The sequence below is a fragment of the Opisthorchis viverrini genome, assembly GCF_000715545.1.
Source record: "Opisthorchis viverrini unplaced genomic scaffold opera_v5_274, whole genome shotgun sequence".
In the NCBI taxonomy this organism is placed as follows: domain Eukaryota; kingdom Metazoa; phylum Platyhelminthes; class Trematoda; order Opisthorchiida; family Opisthorchiidae; genus Opisthorchis; species Opisthorchis viverrini.
Genome location: NW_008751934.1, coordinates 451,849 through 477,920, shown reverse-complemented (window position 1 = coordinate 477,920; position 26,072 = coordinate 451,849). Strand labels below are relative to the sequence as shown.

Below are 26,072 nucleotides of genomic sequence, written 5' to 3'. Positions count from 1 at the left end.
AATCCAAAGCGCCTGAACCCGAGGAGCGGAACAGATACCACGCGCAAATCCAAAGCGCCGATGTGAACCCGAGAGAATAAGATCGGCGAACGCACCTATCTCAAGCAGTCAGCAAACCCGAACGTGATTCCATAACAATGGACACCGGTAGCAGTTAACTGTTTATCGTCGAGGTACCGTTTTCATTCATCAGTTCCTTTGGGTTTAATGTGATACCTCCCCAGTACAACATAATGCATTTGTTTTCAGGAGCCGCTCACGCTGTCAAAGTTCTAATCGATCACGTGGCGGTCTCCCATTAACCGTACCACTAGTGATTTCATCCTCAGAAACTGCATTATCCCCACCGCACCAAGTAGACTCAAACAGGTCAAGCGTTCAAGAAGTCTGGCTACTTGAGAGACACATTCCTCAGCAGTAGTTCATAAGCCATCCGACTTACATTTTGCCGTGCACAATTACTGCAGCTCTCTGCGGGAATGGGCTTATCCAACCCGCCTACAAAGACTAAATACAGAACTACTAAACAGACTGTCTGCCGCAGAAAACCGAATGCCTGTTGAATTATTCAGTGAGCAGATTAGGATTGGATAGCGACTGCTTCGCCTAAATTGCATAATCTGGGAAACTGGAGACTCTCCATAGAGAGTTCAAAGGTGACAAGATCGTCTGTCCAAAGGAGCGAAGCTGGCAGAAGAATCGATTTTTTCTGCGCTGTTGAAACACTCCTGCACATATTGACCTTATGTTAGCGGAATATCACATAAAGGAACGGAACCATCCATTGTATGCTCTGTATACAGACTTCACAAGACTTTGGCATTGTGAACAACGAAGCCCAGGGTTTCTTCCACCACAGACTGGACCGTCCTGAAACGACTGTCTGTATCGTCAGATCCCTTCGGCCTGAGACCAGGGCCTGAGTGCATCCTTGCTGGGCCACCTCTGGCGAGTTCAAATTTGATATGAAAGTGAATCAAAGTTGCGTCCTGGCACCAAATCTTCAGTGTATATCTGACTGTGATTTGTTCGAAAGCGTTTTCTTTATTTTCGAAGTGAGGTCAAGCAACCTCTGGACAATCTGACAAAGCCACCTTTTAAACTGTTCAAGCTCAAGGAGCTTTGGTGTACAACCCACCTAAGTGCTCGAACGAAAGCGCCAAACAATGTCAAAAACAACCGCTCACTCGAAACTGTGCTGCTGGTGCACGCACATGTCTGATCGGAATTGGTAACCATTGGTATCCATTCAAAACCACCACGGAAGTATCACTGAATCAACTGGGTAAGTTTCTTATATTTGTAGCATAACTCTGACAAGTGTAAGTCTCTACTAGAGGATAGTACAAGTGGAAGTCAGACTGCTGGTTTTGCTATAGATTCCTAATTAGATGGTACAGTAATGGGCTCCTTCCAGAATGCATTGTGATAATTTATCTGCAAAATGCGGTAATATAGAAATATATAGTACTCCACTAAACTACCGCAAGAGAGCTCACTACTCAGTCGGGACTCTCTAGTACTCCACTAAACTGCCGCAAGAGAACTCACTACTCAGTCGGGACTCTATCAATCCGGTCCCATGAGAATTGGCTTGAAATCTATGCCCGCAGACACAGTACTTAAAGCTCGAAACGAAGACGGACGTGGGAGTCCCTGAGGATGCAAACTTTAGGTTCTTGGTCTTCCTTATTTATGGAATGAAGTAGGTACACGACCGCCTGCAGGGCAAAAGTTTTCCAAACGTTTCTGGAGTTTCCAAACATGGTTACTTCGACTTTGAGTGCTATGGTGATCCCTCAAGAAACGAGCACTCCAAAGAGGGGTTGCCGCGCTGAATGAGGCTTATTAGCGTTCTTCATCAACATTTGGGTAGATGAAATAAAATAAAAATAGGCAGCTTACCGGAATGTGGGAGGCTGCTGATGATACGTAGGAAACGCAGCATGAATCAAAGATACGCTACATTTGTCTTATTTACGGGGACTAGATGGATTTTTATGTAGTACAGTGGTTCTGAATTTTCCAGCCTTCGGTGTTCTTTGTGGTTCTTGCCAACAGCTCTTTGATGGTGATGTACAGAGCACATATCTAACATTTAAACCATCCCAAACTATCATTCTATCAAATACTTGGGTATGACTCCATCCCATAATTATTCTGCCTTCAAGCGGATTTCATTGTTTATAAGTATTTTGAAGTTTGTACAAGTTTTTGTAGATAAACTTTGCAGCATGCCGAATCGTCCAGTTAAATGTCTAAGGCGAGTCCCAAGTTCTGAGTTAGCTGCATGTGAAAAACTGCTCGCCGTGATTTCAATGTAGCCTTGTCTGAGCGCGTGCCGTGACCTGCTCCTAGCTGATTTAAAATGCCTCTTTCCGTAAATCCGAAGTAGCCATTCTACCGTTGTACCTTCAGTACAAATGTCCACTGCTTTTTGGCGCACACTGCTTGGCTTAAATCAAATATGTTCGCATTTTAGAGGCTGTCGGCGCACTGGCGGCAGATAACCTGCCACTCACTGGTTTGACCCTTCCCGCCTCAAGATAAAAGTAGTTAAGTAAAATAACTGTCTTTAATTTTTGTGCTAGTTCGCAGTTAGTTGCAATCAAACAAAACGATCCGACAGTGTACCCTTACCACAGAGCTGAGCGACGCACCATTAATAACCGAACCCTAAGTTCCGATTTCTTGAGAAATCAGCCGCAGAAGAATAAAACGAAAGCCGCTTGTTTTAGTTACACAATTCAGTGAATAGAGCTTGCTGGTAGAGATACTTGTTGGCTGCCCAACTTCCAGCCGTTGTACACGAGTTTTTCCGGAATTTTATCAAACGCTACCCTGGCCCGAAATATATCGCCGTTCAAACACGACATACAGGCAAAATTAACCATATGATCAACTATAAGTTTCCGGTGTGATTTGGGTGTGTACATGGACAATAAGTGCAATCGCAAGCAGTCTTTGCATTGCTTAATGTAAACCCTGCTATTTGGTGCGCTTCCATAAAAAATGAATTCGTTTCCTACATCCACCTTGTTGGTATTGTTCAAATTCGGGAAATGGTCGGATTTGCCTATCGGTTGAAGTATTCGAACTGTGCTTTATATACTTTAAAGTTAGAATTTTTGGACAAAAAATATAATAAAGTGGTGACCCTTTCGAAAGAAGATCACTCACAAAGAACAGGCCGACTAGTTGTTGACGGAGAATGACTTCTAAAAGATGAGTAACTTGAACGAAGCGGCAGAGGATTTTTAATGGAAGGAAGCAATGAAGTGGCAATGTAAGCAACCAGTAGAACGACCACCTCATAAAAACCACTAATCCCGTCTGGAGTGGAAAATATAGCCAACCCATCTGAGTCACTGTGCCACACACACCAACAGAAATGGCAACACGGTCTGGAATTCGCGTCGAGTCCTGCAAGTCTACCTGTGAATACATTCAATTTCAGAAAATCTGTTTAATTAATTCTAGTAAAAATTTATCACGCAGTCACAGCATTACCGCAGTATCTGGAAAACTATCTAACAGCAGACCTGTAGGCATGTTTTGCATCGGCCCTGTGAAAGAGGACCGCTGAATGCGTGATGAAATTGACAATCAGTGCTTGATTATTAGGCTAGGTAGATTGTCCTGGAGCTACCCCATGCAAGGTGGTCTCTTCAGGCGACTATTCGAATTTCTTCGCCCACCCTTGTGTGCCCGATCCGCATGGGTCTAACGAAATCAGGCCCACGTTTCAATGACCTACTCTGGTTGCCGTATCTCGGGATTACACTATGACTTTCTGGGGTGTTCACAAACACGAAATTTTACGTTTCCTAGGAAAAGCTAGATAAACAGTGAGAAAGTTGGGGTAACGAGTTTTTGTGCGAATTTTAAGGAACATCGTGACCTTGTCCACGACAGACCACTAAACGAAAAGCGGTGATTAGTCTTCCCGAAGGTGGCGCTTCACATTACATGTTGCAGCTAATGGGAAACACTACTTAGGGCTACCAAAGGCTGTCCCGATTTGGAGGGATTGTCGTATCCAACTACCAAAGTTCTTATGAGTAATTAAGAAGCCAAATGCAAACTTCTGGCACATCAATTCAAAATCACGGTAACCGCACCTAAATTCGTGCCTTAAGGTAAAACTAAGTAGCTTTAGCACAAACGCCTGACATTCGTTTTATTCGCACTGTGGAGTATTAAATCTATCTAGTAGATATTTACTTCGATTCGGATAACATGCCAGAGGCATTAACCAAGTATATTCTCATCATACCTGATGAACAAAGCAACAAAACTGGAGAACCATGACAACCAACGTGTTTCCTCACGACGCTATGTTGTGACTTTCACGAGCGAAGAGAACAAGGTTGTTTATATCCCAAGCGATCACTACGTGCTTGTCCATTAAATAGCACACGATAACTTCGTTAGAGGTAAACTGAACCTCCTCTCACAAGATTTCACCCACGGATTATAAAATTATGACAAAAACGTTCATAAATGTTCTAATATTCCAATCTGATGGGCAGCAATGGTTAATTAACGCTCTCCTCTGCCCTGGACAAACTTCCACTTTTGGTTCTCACCGAAACGCGGGAAATCTAACCGTATTGGGACCAGAAGGATGGTCTGCACAGCCCACACCATCTTTATGTCAGGCCCTCAGCTCTATTAAAATAGAACAAGTTCACGGCTCGTCACGAATGGGCGTTGGGCTAGCCTTGCCTAAAGGAGGGACCAATCGTGATGAGAGGTAGACTACTTACGAGTAGTTGCAAATAATCCGCATTTTTTGTCCAGGACCGCGGAAGGAATGCGGTGGAATATAATCGGTAACAACTTCAGAGGTTATTTCCTCTCGGAAAACCAGAGTATCCTGACGGTCTTTCTTAGAGTTCCTGAAACACTTGGGAAGCTTCAAATCCGAGGAGGTAACATCTGCCTTAAATTAGTGGCAAGCCCGATTGGTTAATACAACAGGGAGAACCAGTGGATATCATTAAATAAGCGGTATTATGGTACAATAGACCAAACCTAGGCGCTTTTTCGTGAGCTTTTTTAGCGGGATTCTACTAACCAAAAATATGCGAGCTCATTTTATTGAGGAAATACAACAAATCCATCCAAAAGTGAACTCAATGGGAGGCTATTTGTTAACGACGCCTGTTGCAAATTTTAGGATTTAACATGATACTATCGTCGGTCGTTAATGTTTATGCAAGGTCATGCTAACCGAACGGCCGGCCAATTATCTTAGCATTACTGCTTAGTGTCTAAGGTCCTTTATTACTCAATATATAATGCTCCAGTATTATTTAGCACCTCTATTCCTGTAGTGTGACCAGTTACCCTTCAGCCCTATAGGCACAAAAACAATGACAATCCGTAGAAAAGCTCAGCAGTGCGTTGGTAACAACTAAAGTACTTGATCAATCGTTGTGCACAACAAAGCGGACGATCGTGGTAGGAATTGTACAAAGTCAGGCGATCTGGAATAGTTGGGGCAAACAGCTGGGAGACGGGATGTGCAAACCTGTTGGGAACCGTCTAGGTAAGGGGAAAACTGGTTGTATTGACCGATCAGACTAGTCTAACGGACGCCAAATGAAGCAAATCGGTAGAGAATTAACCCAGCTGTGACTGGAAGGCAGATGGAGGAAGACAGTGGTGTCTGATATTCCAGAAAACTCAGGATCCGAAAAAAAACCTGAACATGGCTGGATGGCGTCACATATCTGAGGGTTTGTTAACTGACTGTGGAAGCGAGCAAGACTCCGGTCGTTTGGCCCGCAATACCAAGCTTGGAGGTTGTCTGAGTGGATTCGGTCGAATGACAAAATAGCGATTCCTGGATACAGAGGGAGGGACTATCTCACCGGTGGCAATGGATTGTCCACCAACCGCAGGTAGCGAATGCGCTGTGGATGTTGGCGGACGAGAATCTTGGTGGGCGAAAGTCGTAGACACATTCGGCTCGCTATTGTACTCTGACGTGTCTGTAAGGGCGGGGGAATGGGCTGGGTGTGAGTTGGTGGCGGATAAAAGAGATGAAGATTCTATACAGTAGTCCATATCAACAAGGTCAGACTCCATGCGTGAATCCATCAAGTTTGTGCCCAAGGAGGAGGGGTACGAGCCCGCATCGCTAGCAACGACTGAAGAACCTCTAACTGTAGAGAGACGAGTAGGTCGTAGTATGCTGTGGGAAACAAAGGGAGGACGAACTGAACCGATTGTCTCCGTTGACTCAAAGTCAGATCCATGCGCCAAAGTATTGGAAAACAGATCAGAAGTGGAACAGCTGAGCAGAGATCGAGAAACCACTGCAGACCGATTAGATAGGAGGCCTATTGTGGAAGGCTTTCGGTTGACTGCAAGGAAGGCAGCATTGGTTTGGTGCTGTGGTATCGGGTGTGTGAAGCGTGTCGGTATGATCGTGGAGTAATTCGGCGCTAAAAATACATGAAACGGGGGAAAATGAAGGTAAGCAAATTCTAAGTTGATAAAAAAGCCAGTACCTTAACAGTTAAGTCAACCAATGTCCCAGTCTTCAGTGAGATAACGCTAGCAAACATTCATGCAAGGAAAAGACGAACAGACAGACTGGAATCGAAATTGAGGAGTCAATCACCAAGTTGAGGAGAACAACTGAAACAAGCATGTCGAAACAATACCACTCAGTCGTTTAGTAATCCAATAATCATTTAAGGTCGTTATCACTCTCCGATTGCATATAACTCTGCACACAAAGGATTGATTTTAGAACTGCTTGGGATCTTCGCACCGATGGAGTGAGTAAGGGAAGAGCATACTGATTGTCACCAATGGAAAACCCACGCATGAATTCTAAAAATGTGGGTGGACGAATTCTGAAACGCTGTGAACAATCGAAATGATTCGCGAAACTTATCACTCACATCATATCAGTGCCAGGTACATCGTTAACATTTCAACAGGCATCTTACCTCACGCTATATGAGAAGTGAGACTAGTGAATGCTGATTACTATGCGCGTTGCAAAACACCCTACATCGCTTCTATCAACATCCATATACCCTGCATTCTTAAATGCATCGAATCTATAGAGCAAGTTACCGCCCTCCGTTCCTGGACCGACTGATATCAACCTCTTTGTCGTTACTTTATGAAAACAAGAGTATACCATGACCCAAAGATTGGGGGATCAGTTTTGGATTTTTCCCCTGAGTATTGCAGGGGTGCACAGCTATTTCCAAAGGGAACGCGTACACTGTGGATCCAACCGTGGGCCAGTGGGATGTTACACTGACAGTCCAAACGACAGCCAATTATATTAGCACGGTAGTCGTGAAGGGTTGATTGGACGAAGAAAGTCATACGCACATTAGTGAAATTGGTTTGGTTGTTGTAAATGGTGATCAGCAGGGATAATCTGTTCAAGGGAGCTTTCTTCCACTAGTACTAATGCCTATAGGGGCGGGTTCGCTAAGTGTTGCGGTAAAGAGGAATGCAGCAGTAAGAATCATAAGGGTGACTGAGACGTATCTAGCTTTAGTCGAGTGTGAAGTACATGATATTAGTCACGGAACATGAGCATGGGAAACAGTACTATCTCAAATTTGGTGAAACCTGGAAATATAGAGCTCGAAACTTACGAGGGAATACAGGCGCTGCGTGCCGAAATGTGCCTTTGGCCGTTTTTCTGGACCGACCAGTAATTGACTTCTCACGCATGTCATCAACGATTACACGTCCCTGAAATGTCGATATTGCATGCACGATTTGGGGGGAGGGGAAAGAAAAAGTCAGGTGGTTACCAAATTGTAGCGGAAATTCGAAAAAGAACGTTGTGTGCGTGTATAATTTACCACCGGTTAAATACTTCCCGAATTCGAAATGTAGATCATTCAAAAGGCAAATACCCGTGTAGAGTTAGGGCTTCGCTAGTACGACAGACTAACAATCGGATATCACCTATATACCGTAAGAGGCATAAAAACATTATGCGTACTCAGGGTAATTTTAACTGACACATAAGAACTCCAAGTTCGTTTAAAACTGTAATATTACAGTGAAAGAAACACCACCCTTGAGCGTCGAAACCGGTTCTTATTTCAGGGTATCGTTTGATTGGAGACTGATTCAAAACGAAGCCAGAACCAAACAATCTTCCAATTACCAGAAAAAGGGGAACCATTATCATCACCTGTGGAAAGCGCATACACATCTATGCCACAGGTGATGCAGGTTCACAAAATCTGTTCTGAACTTCCCAATCCGGAGGGAAATATCATCCTTGGTAAGACAACCGGGACAGCTGCCTCATTCGGCTCATCTGCAAGCATGAGGTTAGGGGTGGAGCCCACCCAGTCTTGAAGCAACACTTTACACTTTGCAGGTGTGAAGCGCATGCCAAATCATGGTTCAAAGTTCTTTGGATTATTTAATGTTGTTTGCGTCGGGTCCAAGAAGAGCTATATCTGCGTACTCGATACCTGAAAGCGAGCGCCCCGAGCGACCCCACAGGCATTAGAGGGTGGCAGTGAGTTTTTCATAATCGTATCAATGGAGAAGGTGAAGAGGTGAAAGAAGACAGTTTGCGAAGACTCCCCGGAGACCCTCTTACAACCGCGGGAGTTGGCACACAGTGCCTTAAGAGAGGTCAAGAATTTATGGGGAATAAGTATGCTCCACAGACACCGTCACAGTGTTTGACGGTTCACAGAGTCAAGGGCAGATTTCAAGTCATGGAACACAACCACTTTTGGGGCCACAGGTGATGCAGGTTCACAAAATCTGTTCTGAACTTCCCAATCCGGAGGGAAATATCATCCTTGGTAAGACAACCGGGACAGCTGCCTCATTCGGCTCATCTGCAAGCATGAGGTTAGGGGTGGAGCCCACCCAGTCTTGAAGCAACACTTTACACTTTGCAGGTGTGAAGCGCATGCCAAATCATGGTTCAAAGTTCTTTGGATTATTTAATGTTGTTTGCGTCGGGTCCAAGAAGAGCTATATCTGCGTACTCGATACCTGAAAGCGAGCGCCCCGAGCGACCCCACAGGCATTAGAGGGTGGCAGTGAGTTTTTCATAATCGTATCAATGGAGAAGGTGAAGAGGTGAAAGAAGACAGTTTGCGAAGACTCCCCGGAGACCCTCTTACAACCGCGGGAGTTGGCACACAGTGCCTTAAGAGAGGTCAAGAATTTATGGGGAATAAGTATGCTCCACAGACACCGTCACAGTGTTTGACGGTTCACAGAGTCAAGGGCAGATTTCAAGTCATGGAACAAAACCACTTTTGGGTGCTGGAAACAGTGTCGCTGTTCCAGAATCTATCGGAAGGTGAAAATATGATCGATTCGGGACGGAACCCAGCTTGGTTTTCTCGGATCTGTCTCTCCCTTGGTTCAGTCAACCCTCGAAGGACAGCATGAGAAAGCATCTTCGGTACAACAGCTAACAGGCTGATGCCACGGTGGATTTCACACAGCGTCTGCGTACCGTTTTTGAAGACGGGAATAACTGTCAACACACCTTATGCTGCGGACACTTTCTCTTCACATCATATCGCGTCGATTAGTTTTGTTAAATAGGTCACCAGGGATTCTCTGCCTTCTTTGAAGAGGGCTGGATATAGCTAGTCCGTCCTGGTACCCTGTCAGGTTAAGTACGGATGTTTTGTATTTTATTTCCTTCTGACGGGTGATTAAGATTTACTTTTCATCCGCCACTGTGCACTGTATCCAGAGACTGAGTTGCAGGAGACCAGGTGAACCGTTCTTCGAAGTGTTCAGCCCATCCTCATAGTCAATGCTTTTGTGAGTAAACTGCTGAGCCATCTTTTTCACTTGTCGTTTCATTGACCGTTGCTTTCCTTTGGCCAATTGATCGTATCAACTGGTATAGGGGATGGATCTTTCCGGTAGAGAAAGCCATTTCCATCTCCCGAGCTTTTGATGTCCACCAAAGCTCGCGGTCTTTCCTTAGGCCCCTGTTGGTATGAGAAAGCCATTTCCATCTCCCGAGCTTTTGATGTCCACCAAAGCTCGCGGTCTTTCCTTAGGCCCTTTGCTGTTGGTATTCGAGGGATTTGCTGGCGCCGTCGTACTCATTGAATGCTGGTATGCATTTCCTGGTATCAATGAGTGCTAGCAACCTCGAATATATCCAGTGATCGTTTGATCTTATCGGAGACGTCGGACAAACAGCTTTGAACCCACAAGGACGATAGTGTCAGTTCTTCTTGCCTGATGAGTGAGCACGGATAAATCTCGATGGAAAGAACCCCTCTCAACGTCAGAACTGCAGTCCGTTAGGGCACTACACGATTCTTAAGTTGGATCGTATTGAGCTTAATTGGGTTGCGTAACCGAACGGTGCGGAAACGAATATTCACTAGAATCCAATCCAGCAAAGCACGCTTAGCTCTGGGCCTGGACGCAATTCTCAAGCCATATATATATATATATATATATATATATCACGAGTCATCGATCCCGAATCATCGGACACACCGAGAGTGAAATGTGAAAGAACTGAGTTTGTCCTTGGCGCTTTAAGATATATGATCACATTTGGGTCTTGTATGCGTATTTCGGGGAGATAACATGCGTTAATTTTAATGAAGTATGAAGTATGGGCAAGCATTACCTGTTATCCAATTTGACATGGAGCACGGACGTTGAAAGCCAGTATGTAGAAAAGAATTCGTGAATTTAGCAAGGTATTATACAGTTTATTGTTAACAGGGTGCACAAGGCACACCGGTCTGTTTCCTCATTCAATGTAGTAGAATACAACAAACTATACGGGAGCACATCGGGAACAGTTGTCTCTGTCTGTCACCCAAAAGCACCTTAGAACATGAATATGTCAAGCTCTTCCACTCAACTACCCTCCTCCAAACTTTGTCACCCCTCAACAAAACTGCTACTGGAAAACTTTTTCTACAAATGGGCGTAAACGTAATCTGACACCAGCCTTCCATCACGAAACGACTCTGAAGAAATTAGCGCAGAATCCTCGAAGATGGGTTACCATGTGGGTTGTATTGAGCGCGGCGGCTGACTATAGTGGTTTCACTTTCGAGTCCCTACTGATTCGAAGTCAAGCGAAGATCGCTGATGATTACGTCCATATGTTTTTGTCAGTATGATCACCACTGTGCTGAAAACAGATTCAAGGAACCAGTTCAACGTAACCGCCAACATCAGAAGCTGCCTTCTGGTTCGGAATGACAGAGAGCCGGTAATGAATTACGTGGAGACAACCGATTATAGTGTGTTAATTACTGCGTAATTAAATATCCCTTTGAGACGCTATGTCCGCACAAGCTGTGACAGTTTCAACTGGAACCGGTCGCCTTGGAGATTGAAACACTTCACTAGACCAAAGGCTAATTATTCTCATACACAGTGGTAGTAGTCCTTTAGTGAGCAGGAACAAGGGATGTGGTTTAGTCATTATGAGCAGCTAACTTAAAGAGAAGCGGCTTGCCTAAGCAAACATGTGACGGGTGACGTTACGAATGTGTGAGCCGAAGTTTTAATTGATCCTGAGTCACTAGATTCGTCAAGTAGCCTAAGAATACCACAGAGTTCAAGAGTTGATAGGTGTAAATACAGACAAATTAGGGTTTGTCTTGGAAGCTTCAGGGCGATGTACACTGTTTGAGAGCAGATACGCTTGTGTCAAACCACTTTGAATGTATTGGAGCGAAGCTTGAGTGCTCGTTCGAGGCTTTTGGCCGATAGCTAGCAAAACTATGAAATAGTTATAGGAAGCATGTTTCCTCAGGTCCCGGATGACGCGTTCTGATCGTTCTGTACGCCGTCGAACGCGCATCGACTAGCTAGGTACGGGTGCAGTGATCATAGCGTTAACATGTTATCGTTAAGTTCGTTCACTAAACGAAACAAGTCTGTCAATCACTTCCGTACAGATGCGGTTTTCGCTTGAACTGAATCCACACCCACCATCCTTGTCTGGAAAACGATAGTGAATCACCAGGGTCTAATATGGGTGTTACTACTACTGACAGTGGAATGAAACTTAACAACCTTAGGGAAGTACCCGTGGTATACTATATTTGATAAGATAGAAAAGTGAATTACCCGTAAGTGTCCCATCGAATGCTACCGCAACCTCAAAGTTTGAGAACATTCTCTGAAGACCACATCTCCGCTACAAACAATTGTTTTCGACCGTTGTGGCCAGGTGTTCATGAAGAAAATAGACACGATGAGTCAACTGTCCACAAACGGAGAAGTAACCCACAGGGTTTATGTGGCTTATCTTTGGAAAACCAAGAGGTCTCATATGAACAGAGAAAGTGGCTGCTACGTACATCTCATGCGCAAACAAATAATAAAAGTTTTCGAATCTCTGAGACACGGAGAAATCCAATAGGCCGATGAAGAGTTCGCATAGCTGGATATATACTAAAAGAGGAAGACCACTAGGCCTTCACCAATTTTCTTACTATCAATCAAATCGAATTACTTGGTATCATTTCTTATAAATTTGTAACTAAACCTAGCTTAAGTGGAACACTGAACGCACTAGAACCATAGCCACGACAGGGCGACATCTGGGGTTCAGTTTGCACATAAAAGAGCATGCAAAATCCATTTTCTAAACAGATTATTAATCAACGCACCCAAAGTAAATGGCGAACCTATGAGGAGTCTTCATAAAGAGATGGCAAAGGAACTTGAAGAGTTCTGGTAAAACTTCAATAGTTCGGATAATCTGTCTGTTATTGAAAGTCCCTCACTGGCCCGAGTAGATCAAGATGTCACCGATAGGAAAACCGCCAATGAATAGCTAACAAAGGTAGACCAAACGGAGGAGTCATTTCCACTTTCGGTTCCTCATAAAGAAACTGCCTGTCCACTGAATACAGGCCTATCTTCCTCAGTAGTACCGGATCTGCCCTCGTAGCGATTCCTTGGATTACTACCGAACTTAAGTGAACCGAACTTAAGTGAGTTTCGGCCTAAAATGAAGTCTGTGAATCTCCTGGGTTAGCAGACTACGCTTATGTGCTCTTGATAAGAACTTGGGATAAAAACAGTGAACATTAGAACAAGAGGTCAGAGCTGTCTTGAAAAGTTCTTACTAACACGTCTGCTTTTTAGTCCTAAAGACGGAACACGTCTTTATTTACATCTTATGATGGTGCCACCAGGAATTTGTCCAATTTCTACACCAAGGTGGAAAAATCATACATGTATAGAAACACCGATTACATGAGCCTAACTTCACTCAATACCCACTCAACTATCCCCGACACGCGGTAGGAACAAAGATCTCTACTGATTTTGAAGACGAGAACCTGTCAGCACGATGCGAAACGATACCTAACTGCCTAGGATTGTGCGCGCTTTTGTTTTGTCCGGTGAATGGCTCATATATAAGCCTGAACTGTCTCACCGCATATGCCAGCAACGACACACAAGGAAAATACACTACCTTGCTTCATTTGAGTGCCATTCCAGAATACAGAGCTACCATAGAATATTTCTCACCTGAGTTTCACGTATAACATGGGTGCCACCGTAAACTGATCGGTTGAACCGGTTAACTATCACGGGCTGATTGATAAGCGGCATCATATGATGGGGCTGGAAAAAAACAATGAGATAGAACAGCCCATTGAGAAAGAAAACTGATAATATTCTAAAGAAGGAATGCACAGCCGGACGCATCCTACGGGGAATCCCCAAGCAAAACAACGTTGATTTTGATCATGCAAAACGAAGTCGAATTTGAAGGTGTCACTCTTTGGAAGAACGAAAAACAACGCAGTTTTCTTTAATTGTCGGGCAAATTCAAATACAAAACCTTTGGTGGGCCATGTACAGAATGCTGTCGCTTAACTCCAACGCGGTAGATACACACCTATTTCTATGATACGGACTGGGTAATCTAGCGTCATAACTTTTAAAATTCTGATGTGCAATCAAGTCATGTTGTGTTGCAACGTCGAGGACAAATGTAGAGCTGCTTCATCTCCGTTACTAATCATCTATGACAGATCTGAACAACCCATTCAGTTGGATGCTAACTTGACGCACAGTACTGATAACGCACAAAAATAGGACACTATTTAGAGCGGGATGACTTAGCCTTGCACAATATATTTTTTTAAAACTGAAACTCCAATAGAGTTTTAATGTTCACAAAAACTCCATCAAAATATTAGACACACAGTGGTGAATGTGAACAAAGTTTATGGAAGGCACGCATAAGTGGCACACACAAGTAAATGCCAAAAAACTCAGGATTAATCCCACTAACCTGCCCTTCCATTAAGTTCCTACCATCGTAGGAGATCTGGGAACCAGACGAAGTGATGAGCATCGACTCCGAGCCCCTCGTCACGACCTGTGAGCCCAGTGGTGGTGCAAGCATAGAAATTCGAGGGTCAACCACCTGTGACGGCGTGGATAACAAATCTGTCGAAGCAGTTTCCTGTCCGCTAATAATATCGTCAAGCAGCGGTGGATTCGAAGAGTCAACAAAAGGCGAACCGACGACCGAAGTTTCGCCGCTGTGGTGTGTAATGTGCGGAGACCACTGTTGCACCGACTGAATTGGAGCAACATTTGACCGACGGACTACTTGGCGTCGCTGCTGCTTACGATTCACAGTGGTTCCAAAGTCCATTACTCCCGAAGACTGCCGCTTAGGGAAAGTGATAAATCTATTTTGAGGGTATCCTGTGGATGGATCACCGATTACTATTGCCCCGGACTCATCAAAATAGGGCTCGTTGAGATGAGGGTTTTGTTGTATTGTGACAAACTGCTCTCCAGACCCCGATTTGGCATTAGAACAAGCACCGGCAATGGCATATTCGGTGACCTCATTAGTATAAGGTGATGTCTGGTTGAATGTCATGGGTTCATCGCAAAGAGACGCGCGGTGTGAAAGACGAGATGCCAAGGTATTCTGACCGGATGCCCCAGCACTATCGACAGGGCCGGTTCGAGCAGTGAAATTTTGTTTGGTTTCACCGGAAGCAGCTTGATACAAAACACGATGAGGAGGACGAAGCTGACCACCACTCACCAAACGCAACCGCAGTTTCTCAGCTTCGGCGGGGTCACTGACTGTATCATTCGCGTCATTGGAAACTGGGAAGTCTTCGGTCAAATCGATCACTGTTTGTGGCTGTTCAAAATTCTGAAAACTTCCAGTGCCTTGTCTATGTTTTTGGAGACTTAAATTTTGTCTGTCAATGAAAGAGAAATGGAGGCCTTAACTACAATTATCTGTGAAGCGTAAAAGATGCTGTCGTACATGAGCTGGACGTTACAGAACTGTAAAAATTAATACGTATTTGTAAATTCACAAGTAACGAAGCCACTTTTGTGGTGAGTACTGCTACCTACATCCAGTGGAATAGCCTGACTACGTCAAGGCATTTCATGAAAAATAAGATAGGATTTCCACTACTAAGTGTTGAGAAGTAAGCACTGTCCGTTCCATATCTTAGTGAAGTCGGGTAGAGGGCTGAGGTGCACACACTCGCTAGTGTGAACGAAAGCTAACACCCGATCCAGGAAAATAAGAGAATGCTCTGTTGTGATGTAAGGTGTAAGGACTGAACACGGGCTTGTGTTTACTTATTTAAATGTCACTATCGAAGATGGACAAGACGCATGGGAGACCTGGTATGAGTCCCTGAAAGGTTCGAAAATGAACAAGGTGAAAAAGAACGTCTTCGAGTCGTTCTAGCGTTCACTCATGGAAGGCGGTAAGATATTCCTACCCCTAGCTTATACTATACCACACGAGAAACCTACGAGGTACAAGTCCGCTATTCGTCAGTCAGCTAAGAGATACTGATGAAGAGTAAAACGTTAAGTGTGGATTGAATGAGCAAGTGACAAAAGAAAAAAATATCTCGCTCCAAGCATGACATTATTAGAGGTCATGGTAAAATATTGACCAGTCGGGAACTGAAAATCACTCTTCTTAGACGCTCGGGTAGCGAGAACTTTGGTGTGGGGAACGCCTCCGTTTGTTGAATACTCTTGGCCAAGTACAAATAGGTTGAACTAAGCCAAATGCCTTAGTTGTTCGGGTAATCTCTGCTAATTCTGTGGATGAGACAAAGAATACTAGTCTTCCCAATCGTCAAAAGCGACGGAAAGAACGGCCAGCTGTTCTCGCGAAATACTTCACAAACAATTATCTTTTCGTTTACACGTCATATATCTAATGGGTTACTTGCTAAAAAACTAACTCGGATCATCAAAGTCAATAAAGTTCGTACCTCATATCTAGAGGCAATCAAATTAGACAAGGCCTTCCAATAGTTGAATGCTTCGCTGTATTTCCCATTTGAGGTCCAAAATGGGAGATATACCCAAGTACAAATAATCGGTACGGTTTATCCTGATGTACGAAAATTTTTCCTTCGGAATACGTTGAGCCCTTTGTGGAGCCACGTTACCGGAAACAAGATTAGTTATTCTTCTCGTCCTCAGGGCTAAGTTCCATGGCTGGCACAAATGCTTGGTCATCAGCCGGTAAAATGTTGCACTTCCATTCTCCCTGCATTTCACAATCTTCGTCTTTGACAAATCATAATTTTGACTAGCATGTATCGCCCAACATTCCAACCGGCACCGACCGTTCTGGTGGTCCCATCCTGCACGCTTATCGTACAAACCTGTATACCTTTAGTCGGGCACCTAATATCCTTTTCAACTATCTCGCTCATTGTCTTAGTTGCGAAACTCGGTAATTCGGCTCAGGGCTCCAGCAGATGGTTCCTGTGTAACCTGAGAGACGGGTTCTCTAAGGCCCTTAAGTTCTATGAAGCTTCAGTAGGCCGTCCAAAAGTGATAGCTATTGCGGAGGGGTCTTTACCCGGAAACAAATGTTTAAGAATTCTCACCCAGCAAAATAAAAAATTCCGGCGCCTCAGCCTTTTCTGGTTTTGTTTTCACCTTCGATGCATCACTTGCATCACTTTATACAGAGAGCGCCCACAAAAGTCGGTTGGCAACCTGCACTCAAAGCACCCACTTGAGCTTACAGGTGCATTCGAGAGTGGATTGAGTTCCCTAGACTCAAACATGACTTTTTAGCATCGGAAATCGTTAAAAAATCGTCCAGTTCATGCACCTCACTAGTGCTTAGCTGTCATACCAACGAAAAGAGGCACGAGTGTCAGGTTGCCCAAGCCTAGACAGGAGCAGTCGAAACGCTTAGGTTGACTTCCAACCACGGACCTTCCGGTCCGTAAGCTGGCGCCTTAACCGCTGAACTATCTATGGCTCCTCATTCTGTTAGTATGACCCAGAGGTTAGAGGCCGCGACGTAATTTTGGGGATAACAAAGATGAAACACAAGATAAGGTGCGTTGCAATCGCCGTCCGTCCTAGAAGGAAAAAAGGACGCGCAGTCGTGATTCGGTGAACAGCTGGCAACGCGATGTCAAATTGGATAACAGAGAGACAGCGTCATATTGAGTGTTACCCTATATCCCGATACAAAATGATTCCAACTCTGGCTTAAATGCCTTGTAAGAGTCCACCCAGTCTCAAACAGTAAAGGTCGGATGTTGATAAGGTAACTTAGCAGAGAATAGCGTTCATCACAATCGGATATTTTCAGTAATTGAGAAGAAATTTCAGCAAAAAACCAACAAAACCAACCTAAGGTCAAAATTTATCCGAACTACCATTCCCTGTAGCTCTGGGAAAAAAGGAAACACCTGACTTTTGGAAAATTTAGGCCGGATACATTAACTCAAGTAGGCTAGAAGTAAACGGCTACGAGGTGAAAACGATGCCTGACAGATGAAGTTGCCCATAAGAACATCATACAATACCCGACTGCATTTAAGATCAAGAATGGATAAAGAACCGTAGATCCATGATTCGTCGACGAACAAATGATGCGAACGGCTACGCCAAAGAAACAGTGGAAATCAAAATGGCCCTCTGACTTGGGACAGCCACATTCATCTTCTTGACTAAACAACTCTTAAACTACGGATTGTCAGGGGCAGTTATGCATTGGGATACACCATTCAGGATTCGTCATACAAACTTGAAAGACAGGATGAAAAGCCCACAAATTAGCCCGTTGAGGAGAACCGAATCCATGAGGAACTATCCCGGCGTCTAGATAACACACGAAAGCCACCTCTAGATATCCGAACCCAAATGGCTTCAGAATTGAAGCCCAACAAGCGAATCAGGGCTCCAGCCTCAAGTAAGCTCTTCGTCATCTTTTTCGATCCAAACAATGAATACCTATCAATCACCAAAACTGTTTTTATAGATTGTTTTGTCGTCCCCAAAGTGTTGGGGAGGCACGACTGAAAAGCTTATGTTTCAGAAACAAATCATAACTCGTCGATAAGCGCTCAAGACACGAGACGATGCCAAAAATTCATATCTGAATTGGTTGCGGAATGTCTGAAACCATCAGGGGGGAGGGCATCACAGAAGCACTAGAATATTTTGCGGTCATCCGCCCACCCAAACACAGAAGAGGAGGCCTGCAGGCGACCATATTCAGCAACCAAATAGACACTCTATCAAACTTGGTGGTACTTGATTTCAAGAGTATTTTCAATCCCGCCCCAAAAGTTCATGAACATTATGCACTCCTTGTATCCACATACTTGTATGTGTTTGAGAATGTATGGGAAGCTCTCCAAAAGAATCCCTCCAAGCACTGGTGTCCGATAACAGAGTCCACTCTTTTGCTTCCCACTTAAGGTGCGGATTCTTCGAACATTCCTCTAAAAATTCACCGAGTGATACTGGAAGATGCGGAGCATTATACGTGTCTCAAAATCTGCGTTAGCCATGATGGTAACGTGATAGGCGAGACGAACGCGCAAATTTCGAAGGCCAGAATTGTTTTTGCCAATTAGTGCGACATGCAACATCAAGGAGGCATACAAATGGTCCTCAATGGACGTGTATCAGACTACGGTGCGGGCTGCATTGTTATATGACTGTAAGGCTTGGCCGTTTCAGTTCAAGGATATGAAACTTTCTCGAGTCTTTGACTACTGATGTCCCAGAACTAGAGCTAGAAACAGCTGATAGCAGCAAATTCGGGATGGGATTTTGATGGTGTTTCAGTCAAATAATGCATCCGGTGCTGCAAGCTAAGGCGACTGGACCATGTGTTACGCATACGCAATTACCGTCTACTGAGGACAGTGTCGTTTTACGTACCGACTTTGAAGTGGCGGATACGAAGAGATGGATAGGATATGACATGGTAGGAGGGGCTGAAGGATATTACTAAGTCCGTGTGCCGTTCGTGCAGTTCATCTCCAAGAAAGAGGTCCAAGTGACCTTCCCCACCCTTGGATGCAGAAATCGAGTGATATGGCGATTAACCACTGTCAGTGGTACTCACGCCGTCAATTTGCATCCAGATTGACTGAGTGTTAGACGTGTAGGCACCTGAGCTTTGTGATAGACTAACTCTAGGTCCCCCCTCCGTGTTACGCTTACATTCTCTTTCCATTATAAAGCCTTAATTCGAATAAATTGTACGGGAGTGAAGCACCAGTATTCCCATCTGGTGTTGCTATCAATGATGATGAACTATGTAGACATAGACATAACGAGATGCCAGATTTCTCCTTATCTTCCGTATGTTGTGGTACAATGTCCAGGGGAAAATATTCCCACGAGATTTTTTAGTCCCTTACTAACCGGTGATCACATTTTTGAGCCAGGAGCTTCAGCTGAGGGCTCACGTCATCCTCGTGGTAGCATCCCACGCTCCATATGACCACGAGACCCTCAGATGAAAACGATATCGCGCAACGCTACTACACGGGCCAGTTTCCCTGCTACATGTAGCAACATCACCATTCCTACAGAGTATAAAGTGCTATTGCAAGACTGGGTGAGCTCGGAACCTAAACTCATGCTCGCGGATGAGCCGATTGAGGTATTAGACAAGTTTGTCTACCTTGGCATCAATATCCGTCCCGGAAGATGATATTTCCATCCAGACTGGGAGGGTCAGAGGCTTTTGTGAACCCGTATCACCTGTGACGTAGGCGTGACATCGGATTAACCGTCAAGGGTCGGGTTTACAATGCTGCGGAGCTCTCCATATTACCATAGGGATCAGAAACTTGGCCGCTGCGCACCGAGGAAGTCAAAAAGAACTTTCAGTGTTTGGCCATCGATGTCTTCGGAGCATTGCCCGAGTCTGGTGGTGGATCATCAGTGCTGAAGTATTCGGGAGAAATAACTCACCCTCGATAGATGAACCGATCACACTGCATAGGTTGCGCTGGCTAGGCCACGTGCTCCGTATGCCAGTCAACCGACTTCCTCGAAGGGCTCTTTTCGCACAACCACGTCAAGGGTGGAAACGAGTCAGAAGCGGTCAAACAATGACTTGGCAGCGAAGTATAAAAGCCATTACCAGCAAACTCAGTTGCGCTGATCATTGCCGTCTTCCTGGACGGGGACCCCGAGACGGGCCATATCAATGGTTAGAGACAGTGTCAGGCATGGCCCAGTCGCACCCTCAATGGTGCTCATGCATCCAAGCTATTGCCTTTTGCATAGCTCCCTTCAGAATCCCCCCACTCAACAGTCCACCTATAGTGCTGTATTTACGCACTGATTTATCAGCTCCCACCTCCAATGCGCAGCTACCTACACCACCTCCCCGAATCATCAGTGAACGAAACTGTATCGCTTGGTTTTCTCAAGTCCCGTCTTCAAAAGTCCGAGCTTTGAGCGGCTTCAGTGTCAATCGAGATCTAGTGCTTAGATACATTTGAGATTTCGTTTTATGAGAGCTGCACGTATCTTGCAGGGTAGTGGAAAATACTTTTCAGTAGGAGTCATCATCCGATAATTGTAGGAAATGGAATTTAGTAGGTGGTTTTGGTAGGTTCGCTTCCCATTAGGGTTCGAGAGACGTGCTCCGAAAAGCACCAATGAACAAGCACGTGGTCAGAACTGACGTAGGTGCTTTAAAAAGAGCATCAATCAGTAATCGGTAAAAGTGACCTGTAGCTAATGGCGATGTGGTCTATCTTCACTTGAGGGCGGGGCACACGTGAAGAACATATAGCCATGTGATTTGGGTTAGTGCCACAAAGACTCAGCAAATAACCCCAGCAAGCAATTGACTGTGTTCCTCGATTCCGGTCCAAGACGGCCACAAAGTTGAGCTTCAGCAGCACTAAGCCTACCTACTGGCGTCTTCATACCACCAGTAGATACAATTTCAGCCGAGGTTCTGTTTCGTTGCGATAAACGGCTCAAAGCGTCGCAAAAATGTCGCGCGTGTGTTACAATCCGTCGGGGTGTAAGCAGCCATACTTGAGAGATAGTAATTATCAGCGCGTTTTTCGCACTGCCAAACAAACTGCGGAAACACGAGTGTCAAGGGGTATCCAAGCAGACACATTCACCCAATGGATTAAAATAATACGAACCTCAGTGGCTTCTGCATCATCGAAAGCAGAAACTGGAAGATACCAATGGGAAGTCCGTCCAACAACTGTATTGGACCTTGGATGTTGAATCTCGTTTCAGAGACAACACGTTTCAATAGAAGCGAGTCCAGTGTATGACCAAGAAAACTCTGTTGGCCAACTTGTTTCACGCTGCAAGTGTTGAAGACTGTCAGGTGAACTGAACGCCAGAGCATAACGAATGATTTCAAAATTGCTTCAGTCTTTTTGGCTGATTTGGGTACAGTGAATGGTAATAAGCGACGAATGGATCCATCACTAAAAATTTAGCCCACGAACTAGTTGCCAGGGTATGGAACGGAAAAGGATGAATACATGAACTGTTAGCAGTAGCCTATTTTCGGTTACCCGCCCAACCGTATCATCACCATTATCAGCAACTGTGTACCATGTACATGTCGTGTAGTGGTTTTGATTGAAAGAGCTTTGCTGGCCCACGGTCAGAAAAGGTAGAAGTGGGTGACTATGTATTTAGGACGGTAGCTGGTGCCATTTACACATTGATACAGGGGTCAAATGACTTTCATTGGGGAGAGCTGGAGGGAAAGATATACATTAAAGGCGATAGCTCGGATGCATGACCGTAACCGGGCACACGGGAGGGCCATGTTTACCTACGTCTGGGCATTAATATGTTCCGAAGTCCCTATCCAGGGAGACGGCAATTACCTGAGCAACTGAGTTTGTTGGCCATGGATTTCGTCGTTCAGTTACAGCACTATTTCGGTGCCTAGCTGCTATGTCAACGAAAGGAGGCACATGAGCAGGGATACTACCAGGTTACCTAAGCCTAGACAGGATAATCGTGATGCTGAGGTTGGGTTCGAACCACTGATCAGTCCGTAAGCTGGCACCTAAACCAATGAGCTGTCACGAGCACATTGGCTTTCATACATGGCCGAAAGCCTGTATGCGTTTGTATGCAGCAAGCAAGAGAGCGCCGCTCGCACCAGGATGTAGCATTAAGTCATCCGCAGTTGTGAAGCTCATGAAAACATTTCCATTCACCATTCCTCTCTAGCCCTCTTTGTCGGACAGTTCCTGGTAACTTAATCCGGTCTCCAGGCTACAAAGTCTTCAAGAGGCGAATTTATGGAAAAGGCTGGTTTTCTTCCGTGAATTACGTCGTCTGAGATTAGATCATTTGATTCTTACTTGGTGCAACCCAACACAAATTTGGGCCTCCTCAAATATCCTCCAATGAGTGTCACCTCAAAGTACTTCCTCATCATCAGAATACGACATTGTTTTACCAAAAACACCATGTCAGGTGGCTTTCTGTCCCTCTCGCAATAGTGGCTTAGCGTGCAACTCGTCTTCTCATGTATAACCATTGTTGTCAGCAACATCACTATCATCGTCAGCATCGTCACTACATACATCAACACCAGTTATATTGATGCACAATCACAAAACTTGGGGTGGGGAGAAAAGAGGAGCGAGAATTCCAAGCGGTCGAAAAAGAAAAACCCCACTACGAAAAGCCAGACCAAAACCGACAACAGGGGCGGCACTGACATCCGTTTGCAGCCGCATGTAACGCGGGAATGATCACAGAAATTAAATCATGAAAGGATGGAAACACCAAAAGCAGAGGCTTTCGTTCTCTCCATACTTGGCCGCCAAGTCATACGTCCATTTCGCTGTATGCCCCATTCTTGAGTAACAGTGGAGAGCAAACACCTTGGTAGCCGAACCATGGCACTTGACGGGGTTGGATACTGCAAGCGATTGAAGCACCTGTCGCATAACCAAGCACCAACTTCCTAATACAGCCGCCTCTAGCAGTAGGCACGGATTGGAGTATCGGTCGGTCATCATCATCATCATCATCGACAGCATGACATCAGTGTTCAACACCGATGCTTCGCTGCCGTACAACCATGATTTAGTTGAAAGCCTTATCGTGAGGAAAAGAATCAAGGTGGACGGGGAAGGGACTTGGTGCTAGCTTATCACAAGCATTCCGAGTTTCTTACACCTCCAGACACTCTTTCACGCAATCTATGTAGAAACTGACAACAATGTCGCCACTGACATCAGTCGGCAGCCACATCTTGCGGCGTCTTCAACCGGCCGCAGTGGAGATAACGCGGTCACCATTCTGGAAGGCGAATAGCATCGAGAGCACCCAAACGTTTCGTGATTTCTTTCATACCCATCTGCTCGATCAAGGATTGGTCACCTCTCTGCTTTCGCCACTCTGAATTGGGCATGGAAACCAGCACCCTCTTCGGTAAACGACGGTCAGGTATACCCAACACATGTTCCAACCAACGCAGCTTCTGGTGCTGGACACATTCTTCGATGGAAGTACTCGGTGCACAACCGAAAACTCGCTTTTTTATTGCCTGGTTACGGACTCTCTGACCCACCCCACATGAGCCATGGTTCTGAGACAACGACTGTCTAACACCTGAAGACGTGCAGTACAACCATGGACTGCAGTCTGTAGTCTGTTAGGGCTCATCTTCATGTGAGATGGTGGAATTACAAAGTGACCAGCTATGGAAATCGGAAATCGCACATCCAGTAAACTGCCCAGGCACACTGCAACGATGCTCAAACGCCTTTCTATTTGAGTGTCGAAAAACTGCAAGAAATTTTCTACAGACCTCTTTGGCCTACTGTCTTCTCATGTTTTTTCACCCCTCAAACGGATGCGCTGATGCGGCAGCGCTATGCTTACGAAGGTCGGTTTAAAAGTACATAGGAACGATGTAAATATCGCATGTATGCGTCTGTGGGGGAAATTCTGACAATGTGTCAGCTGTGCAAAAGAGGAGATCTGAGCCACACCACCAAGAGAACATACCGCATCACGAATGTAAAAACTAACCGAGCTTGTTGCACCCGCTCTCTGGCTTCACGCATCAAGGTCCGTAGGTCCTTCTGTCGCACTATCTGATGTTTTTCGTCAACCGAGTGATGCACCTGAATTGAAGAGCAGCAGAAGAAGAAGCCAAGTTTCAAGAACATACGCACATAAAACCATGGGAACCATGTTAATGGAATACATACAACCCGTTTGGTCGGGTCGCTAAATAAGTTTCTGTTGCTCCAATAGCAAACACCTGGTACAGGGAACACAAACTCTAATATAATTGGAAAAAGAATATTGACTGGGGGCCTCAACCAAGGGCCCACAGAGACCATTTCCTATAGAAATCACAAGACAAAGCTGAGTCCTAAGTCACGCTGAAACAAAAGACCCTAGAGAATGAAGGATAGTTAAACACTCCTAGAGGAGACCCTTAGTTGGACTATCGCGCTGGTTCAGCTTCAGGTGATGCAATCACCGAAAGAGCTACACGGACGAGGATATTCCTTCATTTAAACTCTCAAGTGAACTGGCGTCCAGCAGACGGGTAGAGAGCAATCAAAATTAACAGGGCACGAGATTGACAGGCATGGGCCTGTCGAACAGTTAACGGCTTGCTGTATTTTGCCTATTCTCTCTAACCATGCTTGACCAGACAAAGAATGATTTAACGTCACTGAAGCGATTGGGACATCCGCTCGTTTATTCCGCTCATTGTCAGTGAACGAAACTGTAGCGGCTGAAACCACCGTAGTTTGTTACAGGATTTACAGCTGAGCAACCGACTGGCTGACCGACGGCAGTTAAGTGTTTCCCACAGACGACAATGCTACCATATTTGTGGGTGAAGCTATGCTAAATTAACCTCGAAAATAGACTGAGTGGAGGGAGCCGGCCCAAAATGCATATCCTGGTCAACTACGGGTCTGCAGCTCGATATAGCTCAGCGATTAAGTCGCGAAATTACTGACCGAGAGGTCGGTAGTCCGAAACGGACATTGGATTTCAGACTGTTCCTTTCTCGACTTGGGCAATATCTCAAACCAGTGCTTTCTTCGAGATATGCAGCGAAATAGTGTCGCAGCTGAACAACAGTTATTGTTTATTACCAAGGGTCGGCCATCATCAGTAACAGCAAAACAGCAACAATGAACAGCGAATCAGATTGTCCACTCAGTCTGACGCTGCCGTGAACACATTCGGCTACAGGCAGATGAAAAGACAAATTTTGTCCAGGGACGTTCTCCTCTCAACGGAATTATGTGGGATCTGTTTCCAAGAAATGAACGCAAATCCACTAGATTATCCCACCGTCTCGGTGAACAAGTAACATTCACGACAGTTTTCCTTTTCGCTCGACTCACTGCTTGTTGCATATATGTCAGAGCAGCAAAAATATCCACAAAAAACTGAAATCCAGTCAGAAAAGTGATTTTTACAGGTGCAATGCACAGCCGATAAACTGACAATGGATTCACGATCGTCGGCAACAAAGTAGTCTTTTGGAATCCAAGTTAACCCACGCTATTTATTACTGGTCATTTCCGAAAGCACTTCAATATCCAGGATGTTGTGTTCCAGGGCGAAGCACACTATTTAATTGTGGAACCCTTTCGGTACCCAGTAACTATGCCACTCGGAGAAAGCCCGAGGAGTGGAATAACCTTAAGTTGCCCTATTCTAGACGGAGACGCTCACGAGACCGGAAAAGAGTTCAAATCGAAGATTATTTACCCAAGAACTCGTAATATAACCACAGGCTATAT

The 26,072-nt window shown here is 45.0% G+C and overlaps 1 protein-coding gene across 1 annotated transcript in view; it reads right to left on the bottom strand.

The window, feature by feature from the left end:
• Positions 1 to 5,455: 5,455 nt before the first annotated feature.
• The window catches only part of T265_14842 (hypothetical protein), a gene marked incomplete at both ends in the record, with an annotated part of 24,547 nt that continues 3,930 nt past the window's right edge, over positions 5,456 to 26,072 (bottom strand). The window contains 5 exons of the mRNA XM_009175502.1: positions 5,456 to 6,455; positions 7,638 to 7,737; positions 13,516 to 13,611; positions 14,288 to 15,224; positions 24,325 to 24,419. Coding sequence (XP_009173766.1) covers positions 5,731 to 6,455; positions 7,638 to 7,737; positions 13,516 to 13,611; positions 14,288 to 15,224; positions 24,325 to 24,419 — 1,953 coding nt within the window. The remainder of the gene's footprint in view (positions 6,456 to 7,637; positions 7,738 to 13,515; positions 13,612 to 14,287; positions 15,225 to 24,324; positions 24,420 to 26,072) is intronic.